This window comes from Zea mays, chromosome 10 (genome assembly GCF_902167145.1).
Source record: "Zea mays cultivar B73 chromosome 10, Zm-B73-REFERENCE-NAM-5.0, whole genome shotgun sequence".
Classification (NCBI taxonomy): domain Eukaryota; kingdom Viridiplantae; phylum Streptophyta; class Magnoliopsida; order Poales; family Poaceae; genus Zea; species Zea mays.
The window spans coordinates 103,103,300-103,119,772 of NC_050105.1; the positions used below are offsets into that span (position 1 = coordinate 103,103,300).

At 46.1% G+C, this 16,473-nt stretch overlaps 1 protein-coding gene across 1 annotated transcript in view; it reads left to right on the forward strand.

Annotated features, from left to right (window-relative positions):
• Positions 1-16,473, forward strand: part of LOC100192923 (vacuolar protein sorting-associated protein 54, chloroplastic) — a 63,129-nt gene that overhangs the window by 37,117 nt on the left and 9,539 nt on the right. The window contains exons 9-13 of the mRNA XM_020544869.2: positions 6,216-6,387; positions 6,483-6,566; positions 7,523-7,866; positions 8,136-8,289; positions 9,873-9,954. Coding sequence (XP_020400458.1) covers positions 6,216-6,387; positions 6,483-6,566; positions 7,523-7,866; positions 8,136-8,289; positions 9,873-9,954 — 836 coding nt within the window. The remainder of the gene's footprint in view (positions 1-6,215; positions 6,388-6,482; positions 6,567-7,522; positions 7,867-8,135; positions 8,290-9,872; positions 9,955-16,473) is intronic.

The window sequence follows — 16,473 nt, forward strand, 5'->3', positions numbered from 1 at the left end:
GATGTTGAGCTCTAGGAACCCCAGGACCTGTAGACATACATGCATCTGGCGCGGGCCTAAGAGCGCCACGTCGCAGCCACCATACCAACCCTAGTGTAGTGGGTGTTTCGGCCTCCCTAGCGCTTGCTGTTGGTGCTACCTTTCCCGTCGTGTGCAACTGTTGGTCGTGCCTGTGTTGCTCGCACCACCTCTAATAGCGGCACTACCTGCTCCTAGGGATGAAAACGAGTATCCGAATTGTTAGGACAAATTTAATATTTTAAGATAGTATGTATGAAATTTGATGTAAATCTTTTCTTATGTTATCAAGCACATTATTATAAATACGAATAAAATTTTGCATAATTTTTTATACATTATTTGCTACCAACAACAAAAAGGTGAAAAAGTATCCGTATCAGTATCGGATTGTATCCGAATTTTATATCTATCATTTCAAAGATATATGATAAATTTGAGGTTTACCTTTTATGAATCTTTACAAGCTCAATGCTAAAAACAAAAATATGAATTTGCATAGCTGATTCTATATCCTATTTGTTCACAATAAATGAAAAAACAAAAAATTGATATCCGAATAAGTATTCATTTTCATCCCTACCTACTCCCTTGCGCTAGTTTCGCCGCCTCACACCGAATGAGCATCCTCACTAAGGGTTGTGTTACAACTATGACAACTGTACGTGCGTGGCCACCAGTGCCAGCGTTTGTTCTATCTTGAGGCCATCGACTGCCTACACAACACAACAGCAAGCCACTCGCCGGTGAACAGGAAATCGGGCCATCGAGGACTAGGGACTTGGGGAGAACTGGAGAAGAGGACAATGGTCACCTGCAGCAGCTAGGAGTCGCCATGCTAGGGATCGAGGGGGCGCTAGTCGCCTGTTGTCGCCCGTGTGCTCTGGTGAGTATGGTCTAGGGTTCGAGGGTGAGTGGGCGACTGTGTGTTCTGAGTGCGTGGCGGCGTTGCCGTTGCCTCTTGTGGTCTGCTGCTCTCGTGACGGTTTAGTGGGTTGTGTGTCCGTGCGTGGGCTGCAGTGGCTAGTGGACCGAAACAAAAACGAAGTGGGCCAAACTGATCGTCCGCGATCTGATCGGACGATTAGGTTTCCGATCGGTCTGATCGCGTCACTGCTGCTTATCGTGTGCGCAATAGCGATCAGTCGATTAATTACGACTAATCGGACAATCTTTTTTTTTCTCGAACGCGCAGGAGGACTGCACGTCATTATATTAAGAGAGGAAAAGGTCCAAGAGGACCAAAGTACAATGCCCGTAGGGCAAACTGAACACTTGACCACACTCTAGACCCTACTCATAATAGCAGGAAGACCAAAACTTGCTAGCTGCTTAGCCCCAGCCCTATCCCAGCAACTTAACTCATTCAGAAATAAGCTTTTAACAAAACACAAGGAAGGGTTTACACCATCAAAAACACCTTTGTTTCTAGTCAGCCATAGGCACCAAGACCCCAAAATAATGAGACTGTTGAAGCCTTTCTTTCTGATTTTGGGCACCTTCTTAATCACCTTCCTCCGCCAATCAGCAAATGAGATTTCATCAACAGCAGGAATGAGATCCCCAAGACAGAAGGGAACAAGAATAGCATGCCAAAATTGCCTGGCAAAACTGCAAATACACAGAAGATGTTGCACTGTTTCCTGCTCTTGGTCACAAAGAACACAAACAACCGGGTGTTGCAGCCCTCTCCTCCTTAGTCTATCAGCAGTCCAACACTTAGTCCTTATCGCCAACCAGAGGAAGAACTTGCATTTTGGGGGAGCCCAGGATTTCCACAAACGTTTACATGGCTCAAACGAAATTGAACCCATGAAAAAAGCCTTATAGCAAGACTTTGAGGAGAACATCCCAGAAGAAGAGTGCATCCAAACATGTTTGTCAGCATCATGAGAAAGCCTAACTTCCCCCAAAGTATCCCATAACAACAGATATTGCTGCAACTCTCTCAAGGAAAGAGGACCACGAATGTCACTGACCCAAAGCCAATTATCCAGAGCCTGTGCCACCGTTCTGGAAGAATACGCCTTGCGGCCAACCATACCCACTACCTCAGGGGCAATGTCATGGATAGTATTCCCATGAATCCATCTATCCGACCAGAAGAGAGTAGTAGCCCCATTCCCTAAAATGGTAAAAACCGACAAGTCAAAAAACTGTCTAACCTGACGCTGCACTGGGAGGGACAGCCCACGCCAAGGTCTGCTCAGATCCGTCTTTTCCAACCATAACCATTTTGCCTGCAACGCCCAGCTTTTGAACTTAAGGTTAGGGATCCCAAGCCCACCAAGCTTCAGAGGCCTCGTGACAACTTCCCATGGAACAAGACAGCTACCACAATTAACCTCCTTTCTTCCTCTCCAAAGAAATTCTCGCCGAATTTTATCAATTGATTTAATAACCCACTGAGGGACATTGATTGCAATAAGAAGATAAGTCGGAATGGCCAATAGAACAAACTTCACCAGCGCAGTCCGCCCAGCCAGGTTGAGCAGCCGAGCCTTCCAGTTAGGCAGACGGTCTGCAATCTTCTCAATCCATAACTTAAGGTCACATTTCCTCAATTTTTTATCAGAGATGGGCAGCCCCAGATACCTGCAAGGAAACGCAGCAGGAAACGCAGCGGGACTGCAATGCAGCACACTGCAGCCAGCAAGCACCTGCTGATCATCACATCTAATTGGAATAGCACTGCTCTTGAGCATATTGGTTACCAGACCGGAAGCCGAACCAAAACAGTGTGCTCATTGGCCTGATCCAGGCTATGCGGCATGGGCAGTCGTACCTCTGGGGTTGCCGCTTCCTCATCTGCATCGACCACTATAGCCTCAAGTTCTTCTTGGACTAGCGACCGACGATTGTTTCCTAGCCATGAGTGGATCAACAAGATGTTCGACTTCAATTTTGTGGTGGAGTACCACCTCTGGCGCCTCAACTCGGTGACGGACGCCCTCTTGCGCTGTGACACCGACACCTCCATGAATTCCACAATGCTGCACTCCCTCTTGGGGCCCTCGTTCTGCCTACTTGACGGGATCAGCGCTGCAACCGCGGATGATGATGAGGGGGAGTCTGCCTCCACTAGTAACTTCAGGATGCGTCCCTTGGGTTGCCATGGCAGACAACCGACAACTTCCTGCTCTACGATAAGCGCGTCTTCATGCCACCGCATCTTGACTTGCATTGGCCCATATCGTCGCCATGTACCTCCGTTATGCCATGTGAGAACGTCTGCGCGCCTAGGTCGACTAGTTTTCTTGGGCGAAGTATTGCTATAATACTTTGTTCCACATGGCATTTCACACCATGCTGTTCCAGGTGGTGTACGACTGACCCTGCCGCCTCTACTTCTACACGTCGCAAGGGCAACTTAAACGGAGGCGGTGGATGCCCTCTTGTGAGACAGCGACGCCTTCCCCGTGGTTGTTCGCGAGTGTATTCTCTGGGGCTCAGCAGTATGCTAAGCGCTAATGCGGTAGCCGCTTATCACCTTTAGCTTCCAAAGGGTGCTCGTCTCCTCGATGCGTTCCACGTGGGCTTGTTCCATTACGTGGGGACCCTCCGATGACTCCACCGCCCATGTAGCCCGGAGAAGACGTCTGACTACTGCCCACCCTAGAGCGGGTGTTGCACGTCCAACTAGGTCAGGGCGTTTGACGTATCCTCGTTCAATGGTGTGGCTTGCCTAATGGCGACACCACTTCAGAGCCACTTCAACAATTCAAGGACCTCTACCTTGACATCTAACTTGCGGATGAGCTACTAGAAGAAGCGGGTGAGATGTTATGACCAACGTCACCTATAGGCGTTAGGGCCACACAGGCAGTTAAGGGTGAAATCCCTAGGATTTTCCTTTCTTAAGTATTCTGCATTGTTTCCATAAAAAATAGGATCATGATTGATTCTTGCAAGGAGGTTTCCATAAAATTAAGAATTGCTTGCTTCGGGTCAAGTTTCTCTATAAGAAGAGATGTATCAAATCTAATCAAGCAAGGCAAATATCTTGCCTGCCCTTAAGGGTCAACTCCCACTTCTCTCTCTCTCGTTCGCCTACTCCATGTGCGCAACCATGGCTTCTGTGCGTTGTCGGAGGTATATGGCCCAACCATCGATCTCCTACCTGTACAACCTATGCAGCCATGGTAGGATCTTAGATTCATCAACCAGTGAAGGAGATATAAGTGGTGTCATTGGATAGATGTATTGTATTAAGACCTTATGCGGTTTATATAGAGTACATGACTTAGGAGATAAGGCAACCCACATACATATGGCAGTCTACGAGACAATATCTAAACTTCCAAATATACTAACATATATGGCAGTCTATGAGACACAATATCTAAACTACCAAATCTACTCTAGCACCCCCTCGCATTCATAGAGGGAGCATCGTAGACGGTTAGGCTGAAGACGAGGAGCCAAAGGCTAACATTCCCCTGCACTTATAGCGACATTGCAAATGCTGCGACTGGAGTAAAAACCAACAAGGAGCTCATGCAGATGATATCCCTTTGTGCCGATGTTGAGGTAGCCAAGTACGAGGACAGACATTCGTTATTGATATGTCGTGCGAAGGATAGCCATGGTCGATGGAAGTTGTCGAGGTCACTAGAAAGTAGGCGCCACACAAGTTGCGGGCGAGCTAGGGCGCCGTGGTGATGGTGGTGCACAAGAGGAAGCGCCATAGACGAAGATGGCGACGCAATTGATGCAATCAATGAAGAAGATGCTCGATGCCAAAGTCGACATTGTCGAACCATCATGGCCTAGGCGTGCGCCAGGTTTGCTAAACCCGAGAATGTGTTGGGGACGAAGGCACGCACCGGTGTTGCCAGCATCGGACATACAAGGTAGAGGGCCCAACCACACGTCAGTGTCTGAAGGGAGTTAGGAACTAGTAGAGAAGTCCTCCACAGCGATTGCAATGCGCAAAAGAACAACAAGGAAGGTGTCGATGCAGCCCGCGGTTGTTGGAGTGGACGAAGTAGATGAGGACAAGGGGCAACAATGACGTGAGTTTGTGTTGGACAAAGTTGAAGAAGTAGATAAGTGACGCATCGAGGCTCCTGGAGTGGCAGCGGTGAGAGAGTCGCACCACACAAGGAGAGCTGCGATGGTGTTGGAGTGTCGCGTTAGCGGTGCTCGAAGAAGGTGACGAAGAGCATGAATAGTTGGGAGACCATGTGCGAGAGGCGCACAACGACATAGTCAATAGCAATTTAGGGGCTGGCGCTGCCACCCGAGTAGGCGGCGCAATGCCCGCCCTTTTACTTGGAGAGGTGCACGATAAACAATTTACGTCACAGGAGGATGATGGCAGGCGACAGTGGCACTAGCGCGATTTGATTGTGGCACAGGAAGTTGCACCCCAAGCGGGCGAGAGCTAGCATCGTAGAGGTCCGGTCACGGTGCAGGAGCTCGCACCCTAGCGGACAAAGGCTGGCGACAGTGCAGGCGCCCACGCCCCATCGCACGGAGGCTGGTGATGGCATAGGAGCATACGCCCCATCGAGCGAAGGCCGATGGCGCATGGGGTCTGTGCCTCGTGGTGGAGGGGGCGCTCGCCATGTGTGGCCAGGCGGCGACGTAGTGGCCTGCCACCACCCACAGTTGTGATGGAGCTGCGCCCTCCTGGCAAGGCTAGGTGGCGTAGATCTAGGGGTCGGGGTGACAGAGCCTGTGGCCCCAAGCTACCTCTCCACAGCCGTCACCACAACGGTGCGTGGAGGGGAGGCATGGATGTCGTGCCCCCCTAGCCGTCAGCACTAAGGTGAGTGCCTGATCTGTTGAATCTTTATGACACGATGACGACCATGGACATGACAGATCCGAAGGGTCGGCTGCACATCAACTACGGGAGCGCAGCCCCTCGGCGGAGATCGATCTCCTCGAGGGCGGCAGCAGCGGAAGGGGAAGCCTAGGTCGTAATCTAAACTAGTGACAAGGAGAATAGAATTAATGTAATTGGATGGATGTATTGCATTTAACCGTTAGGCGGTTTATATATAGTACATGATTTAGGAGATGAGACAATCCACGGATACATTTGGTAGTCTAGGAGACACAATTTCTAAACTACCAAATATACTCTAATACATATGGCAGTCTATGAGATGATATCTGAACTTCTAAATATACTCTAACAATCAGTACCATATAAAAAGAAGGTGCATGACTGTTTGTATTTGATGCAGGGCTGATGTCTTGAGAGAAAACACTGAAGCAGTTTTCGCGGCTTGTGATGCTGCCCATGGACGATGGGCTAAGCTACTAGGTGTTCGTGCTGGATTACATCCCAGGTTAAGGCTTGAAGAATTCTTGATCATCTACAGCATAACAGAAGAATTTATAGCTGCTACAGAAAAGGTTACATCTTCTTGTTTGGAATAAATACACAAAATCAGCTGCATTAATTGCATATAAGCAAGTTGTAATGTTATCTTAGCCTCTTATTCTTGTAGATTGGAGGCAGGTTGGGTTACAACATTCGTGGAATCCTACAACAACAATCAAAGCAATTTGTTGATTATCAGCATAATGTTCGGGTCAGTAAAACAATGTTACAGTTCTATTGTCGAAGTTAAACCCTATTATTCAAATTTCACCTATTTGATTAGAAGCTTCCAAAATAATCATTGATCATCATTATTGGAAGGAACAAAAAGCACCCAACTTTCCCTTCTTAATTAGGGATGACTGGTTGTCCACCAAGCTGAATACAGCACATATGTTCAATTCAAGTATAACTTTGTACCCTTTTTTTACATTAACAGTAGTTGATCTTTACTGAAACTCCCCCTATTACAAATTATGAGTCATTCTAATTTTATAGGTATATAGTTTTGTTATTCTTCTAGATATATACTATGTCTAGATACTACTACCTCCGTCTTGAATATTTGTCGCCCTCTAATTTATTTTTGAACTAAAACGCGACAAATAAAAAAGAACTGAGGGAGTAGTTTTTATTATGTATCTAGAAAAGCCAGAATGACTTATGACTTATAATTTGGAACAAATGGAGTGTTTCTGAGATCAAAATGGTGGTGGAATGAAAGATTTTAATTAATGAAGTTCATCTTCTCTAGATACTCAAATTATGTGAGTTTTGGATTATCCAAGGTTGCGAAAGGGCCTCCAGCCGAGTTGGTTAGGTGGTCTGAGTAACACTCCTTAGGTCCTGGGTTCGACTCCCCGTAGGAGCGAATTTCAGGTTGCGGTTAAAAAATCCCCTCGTCTGTCCCACGCCAAAGCACAGGTCTAAGTCTCAGCCCCGGTCGCGGTCGTTCTCACATGGGCTTCGATGCCGCAGTGTATGGGTGAGACAGGGGTTCGGGGGTCCTTCGATCTGTGTGAGAAGGTCTTCTTCTTAATACAATACTCGGGGGCTGTCTTACCCCCCGCAGTTTTTTTGGATTATCCAAGGTGCTTGATAGTTAGGGCTAGTTAAACTAAATTGTGTTTCCCCTATTGTTTCAAACTGAAACCTTTTTTTTTCAAGATGACAAAAATCAAGGCAGTTCTTGACCAAGAGACGTGGGTTGCTGTGGATGTTCCTGAAGAGTTTCAAGCAATCGTTCTTTCACTTTCATCCACTTACTCTTCTGTTAATGGCATGGAGATGCCTAGCACTGATGATAACTCAAAGTTCAGTGATCATCAGCCTACAAGTCAAGAACTGACATATTCTGCTGAAAATAATGCTGATAATGGCAAAGTAACATCCGGGACTGGTGAAAACCAGGTTGAATCCACTTCTCAGAGTGCAAATAATGTTGCCGGGAATCTGAAATCCACCTTGCAAACAATTGTACATGGAGGTGTTGGCTATCATATGGTAAACTGGTTAGTCATCTATATTTACCTTCCAATAATTTGAAACTTGGTCTCTACTTATGAATTTTGCACTGCTGAAATGAAATGTGTTCAGTAGCCATCAATCTGTAAATTTAGTTTAAATAAAATAAATGTAGTATTTGATGCAGCCATGTCTTTTATTGATTTGTTCTTGTTATTTTTAGAGTTCATTATTCTAAGTTATTACATTAATATAAAGCATATTTATTCTTTTGGAATCCATGCCTCTCTCTTACAATGCTTTATTGGTTCTGCAGCGGTTTGATACTGTTGAAGATGTTATCTGAATATGTTGACATCAGTAAATGTTTACCATCACTATCTTTGGAGGTGGTCCAACGTGTTGTGGAAATATTGAAGCTTTTCAACACTAGGACTTGCCAACTTGTTCTCGGTGCAGGGGCCATGCAGGTACATTAGCATGCCATTTCAGTTATTATCAATGCCTCTTTATTTCATTGGCAACTGTATGCAAATGTTTAATGTGATTTTCACTTGATGTTAGTAATGTTTGCTTGCATTTTTAAAGAACCTGAGCTGCATACATTGATTGAACCACATGCATCAGTGCATGAAGCAACTGTTTGCAAAATAAGCTGTTCCTATATGGACACTATTTTAATCATTTTTTTCTCGAACGCGCAGGAGAGCTGCACATCATTTACTTAAGAGGAGAAAAAGGTCCAAAATGGACCTAGATACAAAGCCTACAAAAGGCAATAGAAAGCACACCCACTCACAGTCTGGCCTGCAACTATACTGCAGCACCACTACTAGATGGTTACAGCGAAAAAACTGCAGGCAGACCCCCAAACACTACAAACACTACGCCCCGACTCTATTAAGGGCGACCTCTAGGTCTAAAATCTCAAGATGTTTAGCTCCAGCCTTACTCCAACATACCAACTCATCTAAGAAAATCCATCGAACTGTGGTTAAAGAAGAGTTCTCTCCATTAAAGACTGCCTTGTTACGGTGAGTCCAAAGGCACCCGGCCCCTAGAATGATGACGCCACTCAATCCCTTTCTCTTGCTTTTGTGCACCTTCTTACATACCTTTCTCCACCATTCTGCAAAAGAGATCTCATCCCCAGACGGAGAGAGATTGCCAAATCAAGAGTAAAAGGTCTCTAACTTCAGAACCCAAAAGATTGGAAAAGAAACCATCCAACACCTCCTGCATTTGCTCATGATTGGTGACAATCCTCCCATCATCTTCTAATTTAGAAATAAAATTCCTCTTCTTGCGGAGACAAGCCTGCATGTGAAAGAATTTTGTGTTGGCGTCATCATCCTTCAAATAATGAACCCGCGGCCTCAAGCGTGCAACTGGTCCAAAGAAACAAGGACAAGGCAGTGCTGCTTCAGCTTTCTCAGTAACCAACCTTCCTCTACAGACAATACCCTGCTGTCTTGAGCTATCTCCAATTTATGTAGCACCTCACGAGCTAATCCCAATTGGAACCCAATATTGCCTACCAGTTTGTGCCCCAAGACTGCAGCCTTCTGGATAATCTTTTAAGCTTCAAAGACACATCCTCAAGAGGGCAGGAGCCTTGAATCGGCTGGTTCCAAGAGGCAGCAACCTCTTCCAAGAACCCAGGGAACTTGGGCCAGAAACTTTCGAAATGGAATCTGCGCTCCCCCCTGAGATCCACTCTGAGCTTGAGGATCAGAGGACAGTGGCCAGAGATTTCAGTTGCACTGCTACAAAACATACAGTCAGGAAAGAAATCTTCCCAGCTGCTAGTACAGAAAATATGGTCCAGCTTAACAAGAGTGGGATCCTCCCTGTTAGCGTATCTGTGTATATGGGCCTGGCCCACTAGGGTTCTATATACTTGTACCCCTGTAGCTGCTAGGGTTTCATTGTATTATACTCTATCACACTCCCTTTGATCAACCTCAAGAGCTTATTTCATTTAGAAGCCCAGTATTCTTTCTTGCAATAGTTCTAACTTGTTGGCATTTTTTTTTTCTGTTTTGCTTCTCAGGTGTCTGGACTTAAATCAATTACATCTAAGCATTTAGCTCTGGCGAGTCAAATCATTAGTTTTATACATTCTTTAATTCCAGGTAAACATTTGTTTTAATCTTCTACAAATTACCATTTCTTACACCCCTGAAGTGATGCTTAGCTACTGGAGTTTTAAAGGCCATTTGTATTTTCATACAAGTCTACTGCCTAACCGATTACTTTTTAGCATATTGTCCAAACTGTAAATTACCCCAAGAGCTTGTCATGTTTTGCTTTTGCTGCACCGAATTGCTTATGCTGGGAACGAAACATGCACTATATTGGTTTGCTCTTTCTGGATCCTCCTTCCATAAAATTTTGATATGCTAGTTCTTTTTCACAATGTTCATACTCCATAGTTACAATACACATAAACCGAAGGAGAACCAAGTCCCATACAAAACTGAGAAATAACCACACATGCCCATAGCTTCATATTAATCACATGATACAATTGCGTCTCTTTCATATTAAAAGGTTGAAACACTATTATAACCAATACTAGCTACCATCTGTTAGACTACTTGTATGTGTTTGTGTTATGGGCCTAGAGCCCAACCCATCAGGGGTACCATATATGTAATACTTGTAATACTGTAGCCCATCTATCAGCCCCCATGGCCGGCGCTCCTCTTGGCTCCCCTCCTCTCCTCCCTTCTCTCCCACGCCGCCGCTGGGCTTTTGTGGCTGCAACCCCTCCTCTTGCTGGAGCACATGTGTCATTTTCTTAGCTAGGGATGAAAGTGGATATCTGAATTGCTAGGACAAATTTAATATTTTAAAATATATATGATGGAATTATGCACTGATCTTTTCTTATGTTATTAAGCACATTATTATAAACAAGAATAAAAGTTTGCATAATTTTTTTATGCATTATTTTCTCCCTACAACAAAAAGATGAAAAATATCCGAATCCATATCTATATCCCAATTTTATATCTATGATTTGAGAAGATATATGAAAAATTTGAAGTTTACCTTTTATGAATCTTTATAAACTCATTGCTAAAAACAAGAATACGAATTTGCATGACAGATTTTATATCCTATTTGTTTGCAATCAAAGAAAAAAGACTAAAAAATTTGTATCTGGATAAGTATCCGTTTTCATCCCTATTCTTAGCCATCAGCCCAAATGGTGCGCATGACACGGTGACGACTCCAACGATGGGAGCAAACGATCTCGTCTCAACATGGGTGGCAATTATAGCTCCACATCACTAGATAGTGTCAAGCCAACACACCCTATTGTCCGCGATAGGGCAAGAGCGAAACACAAAGGGAATGGTCTAGCAACGAGTAGCGACGAGTCCCCTAGTATGAAGAAGAGCATGGTGAACAAGATCGATGAGGCTAGCTAGAGGATAACTCAATCAAAATTGTTTAAGCACTTGGTGTGATAAGTCCATCTATGATATGATGATGCCATGAAAACTGCACATGGGCTAGCTATAAAAGAACTTGACGAAGCAATTAAAACTAGATCAGGAAGAGAATGTGAAGGAAGTGGAGGATGATGATGATGATTAGTATTGTATTGTTTTTTGAACTATGTAATTTTTATTTTTTTATTTGACATTTTATTTATATTGTTTGAATGTATTTTTTTCTTAACTACGTGGTTGGATGGTTTTTTTTGAAACAAAACACCGTGTTTCGTTTTAAATAGTCCGTAAAAGAAAGTTGATGTGACGCTGAGGTGCCTGTAGTGGTAAAGGTTGTGCACTGAAGCGTTGTGGTACATAAAGGCTAGCATAAGGCCACTGTGGCTGCTACTTGGCAGCAGGTACGGGTTACAACCTCGCCTTGGACCACAGATGCGCCGTGGCGGATGCTCTCAGTTAACAGTTTGACGAGGCTGAGTGTCATCTATTAGCTCTCTTTGCCTCGATGCTCACCACAGTACCCAATGGTTGAGCCCCTTTGGCATATGATGCCACCATCATCGCCAACCTCCGCACCCAGGCGACAGGTGTTGAGAACATTTGCTCTATGGTTTCTGTCCTCCTTGATCCAATTTCCTCCACCTACGCCTGCTGGCACAACTTTGTCTTCCTCACACTGTATCACTAGTCCTTGACGACCACGTCCTCACCGACAAGGCATCCCTTCCCTCTTGGTAGCAGATGGATAGCGTTGTCCTCTCTTGGATCCTCAGGACGACCACTATTGAGCTACAGGTCATCGTTCGCGAGCGTGGTGGCACACTGGCACTGCTGTTAGGCCTGGTTTGCCATCGAGTAGTTCCTCAGCAACCGTGAGGCTCATGCTCTCCACCTCGACAACGTCTTTAGGACTATTAAGTTGCATGCACCAACCAATTCAACCCAAAAGCTTAAGCTGATGGAAGAGGTGGACAATTCACCTATATTATATTCCAACACTCCCCCTCACGTCGAGCCTCTTTTGGGTCTTAGTCGTGGAATAGGAGCGAACAACAATTATTTTTTAATTGCGCTAACCAGGATTCGAACTCATGACCTCTGGCTCTGATACCATATTAAGTTGCATGCACCAACCAATTCAACCTAAAAGCTTAAGCTGATGGGAAGAGGTGGACAATTCACTTATATTATATTCCAACAAGGACCTTTGTCAAGGGGGATCTCTCGTCTATCGTGTACTGCTGCCAGTTGAAGGGAATATCAGCCTCCCTTTGTGACCTTGGGGAGTCTGTCTCCGTCGTGCGCTCGTCCTCCACCTACTGCTTCTGCTCCTTCATTGACCTTGTCCTCGCCGCACCCACATGCACTGATTACTACCACTACATCAACACTTGGCATCGTCAACTTGGTCATCCTAGCCTTGACGTGTTGTCCAAGGTGTGTAGTAGTTTAGCCATCTCTTGTACTAGGGGTAATTTTGAACATTTATGCTATGCCTGTTAGCTCGGTTGTCATGTTCGACTTCCTTTCCCTAGCTCGTCATAGGCTGTGCACAATTTTGATCTTATACACTGTGATATGCAGACCTCTCTTATTCTCAGTGTTTCCACTTATAAGTATTATCTAGTGATTCTTCATGATTGCTCTCATTATTTGGTGACTTTTCCCTTGCGTTTGAAGTTTGATACATTTCTGACTCTCTTCACTTTGCTTGGGTTTTCACTCAGGCTGGTCGTACCATTAAGGCCATCCACTGCAACAACGACCATGAGTTCGACAACTCTCGATCGTTCTCCTCCTCCCATGGTATATAGCTCCAGATGTCATGTTCGTACACTTTCCCTCCAAAATGGCAAGGTTGAGCATTTGATTCACACTACTAACAATATCATGCGCTTCTTGCTCTTCCAGACCTCTATTCCTGCTCGCTACTAGGCTAAGAGCGTCCACACCGCCACCTACCTCCTTCATCGCCTTCTCACCAAGGCGATTAGCGCTCCCACACCCCACTTTGCTCTCTTTGACACCTCTCCATCCTATGACCATCTTCACGTCTTTGGGTGTGTGTGCTACGTCCATTGTTTAAAAGGCGTCGCCTAGGCGACGCCTAGGCGTCCAGGCGTCAAATGTTGCTAGGCGTCCGCGCCGCCCAGGGAAGATCGAGTATGGCGTCCGCCTAGGCGCGGTAGGCGTCCGCCTAGGCGTGGTAGGCGTCTGGGCGACGCCTTTCTCCCCCTGGGCGACGCCTCACCTAGGGTTTTTTTGGCGCTGGATTTTGGTGCTTGCCTGTAAATTGGCGCACGTTCTCCTGTGCGCGCGGCTGGCGGCTGTTCCTGTGCGCGCGGCTATTCTCTCCCCTTTCTTCCTGTGCGCGCGGCTCTTCCTCCCTGCGCGCGCCCTGCACGCGGCTGCTCCTCCCTGCGCGCGTCCTGCACGCGGCTGCTGCTCGCGGCACGCCAAAGCTGCTCGCCGCTCACGGCTGCTCCTCGCTTGCTCGCGGCTGCTGCTCGCTGGGCGCGCGGCTGGCCGGCTGCTCCCCTTCCCTGGCGCCCCTCACTGGTAGGTCCTCCCCTGCTTCCTCTCAGGTGTCAACACCCAAAAATGATGTTCATCTTCCCCTGCTTTCCCTGGTTTGGTTGCTTGGTATTTTGTAACAGCTGTTTGTAACAGCTACTAAGGCATCGCCTAGGCGCCCGCCTAAGTCGCCTAGGCGGTTAGGCGGTGGCTGGGCGCCTAGTTCCGCCTTTTAAACCATGGCTACGTCAACCTTTCTACCACCTCTCCCCATAAGCTTGCCCGTTCATCTCGCGGTGTGTTTTCCTTGGTTAATCCGCGGGAATTAGGGACAATTTTATGGCAGGCGTAAAAATCGTATTCATCGTCGTAACAATCATCACTGGAATGCATAAATAGTCTAAATAGAAGGCATAAAATATAATCATCGATGGCATAAACATGGATCAGATAGTTCGTCGCCGGAGGACGACCCCGAGGCCGCTAGACCAAAGGACGTCGTCGAAGCCACCGGATCGGAGGAGTTAGTCATCGAAGGACGCCTGAGAGAACCCACGCCACGCCGGAGACGACCGCGCCTCGCGCGACCGTCGGATCGACCCTCGTCTCCCGTGGCCACCACTGCCGCTGTCGAAGCCTATCGTGCAACCGCCGTCACCACCGAGTCTGGGTTGCGCCGCCGCCGCTTGCCTGCCCGCCTCGAGAGCATTGCCGTCTCTCGATGGGGGAGCGCCGTCGCCGGTCGCCCACCTCAGGGCGGCACCGCCGCTGGCCCTGGGTTCGCCGCCGCTCACGCCCTAGGGAACCGCCGCCGCTCGCACGCCCGAGGGAACCGCTGCTAAAACCTAATCACTTGTGGCCTAGGGATGTTTTTATAGCCGCTCGAACCTGGTTCGGCTGAACCGGATGACAACGTTGGGCCAGGGCTTCCTCTACTTATTGGAAGCGCAGGGCTTGTAATATATATATATATATATATATATATATATATATATATATATATATATATATATATATATATATGGCAGATCTATTCATCACCTCGGCTGATTGACCCAATGGTCCATCACTTGGACCCGGCCGGTACGTCTGCCCGACCGAGCCCGCGCCCGCCCTTGAGCCAAGCCGCCTCACCCACGCGCGATCGATGCACCCGTCCCCCATCCGAGCCAGCGCGGCCGATCTAGAGCCAAGCTACCTCATTCGCGCATGAAAAATGACTGAAAAACAAAGAATGACTTAATGTAGCCTTGGATTTGGATTTACTGAAAAAGAACAGAAATGACTGGAAAAACACGGAGAATGACTGAAAAACAAAAAAATGACTTAATGTTTTCTGAAAAAAATGTCTTAATATTTACTAGAATGACTTAATGTTGATTGGAATGACTTAACGTTGTCTGAATGCCTGAATGACTTTGCTTGGATTCTAAAATGACTTAATGTTGTCTAGACACTAGAATGACTTAATATTGCCTAGAATAACTGAACCAATAACAAGGAATGTCTGAGATACCTGAAAGACAAAATGACAATGTATGCTGGAATTCTTGGTGTTTGGACCCTTTGGAAGCATCGCAATGGCTGCGTTTTTGACAATAAGAGTCCTAGTGTTGCTGTTGCTATTAAAAGTGTTGGTTTGGAGATTGATCTTTTGGTTATGGCTGGTGCAAAGAAGCTGTCCTTGCTTACTGCCCCCATCCCAGGTCTCCCTGTTAGCTAGATAGTTGTAGTGCTGTTTTGGTAGCAGTGTTTTTGTCATGGATGGTTTCATTTATGCTTGTTATTGGCCGCCGTAGGGCAGCCTTTTTTGTACCATGTATCTTGGGGTCCTTTTGGACCTTTATCTCCTTCTTAATATATTTTCGCGCAGCTCTCTTGCGCTTTGGGAGTGGGGCAAAGACAATGTATGCTGGAATATCTAAAACAGAAGGGAAATGACTTAATAGGCGCGCGCCTAGAGCCGACGCGTGGCTAAGAAACGAGCCATGCGGGGGACGGAGCCACGCGAGCCGCGCGTGGGAGTGGGGCACGGTCGAGCAGCCGCGGGGTGGGCGCGCCAGGTGGTTCAGGTGATGGACCTTTGGGCCCATCACCCTCGGTGATGAATAGAGTATATATATATATATTGTATAACACTATATAAGTATATATTGATATTATAACACTGTATATAACAGTATATACTACATACTTGTATAGTATAGATATAGAATATACTTAGATAATAGATAGAAGTTAGAATATAGAGTAGAGACCAGCATAGTAGTAGTAATGCAGTATGAAACTATGATTTATGAAAATGCAAAACAGAAATCACCAGCAACAACATAGTAGCAGTATGAAACTATGAATTATGAAAATGCAAAACAGAAATCACTAGCAACAAGTCTATATTCTGAAATGAAAGTTTGAAATAGCAAGTCTACAACTTGCAGGACCATAGGTCCATAACCATGGATTTCAGATCGCCTGATCACTAACTGTAACCACCACCTATATGAGATCATTGTCTAGCCTGAAACGATCACCAGCAGCTCCAGCTTCTTATGCAGCATCCTTCTCATTTCTAGTTGGCTCAGTTTTTGACAGATAGGCGATGGAGGGTGACAGACCAGAGAACAGAGAAGAGTGAAGAACAGGAGAAGATAATGGAAGTAGAAGATATGCTGCTGT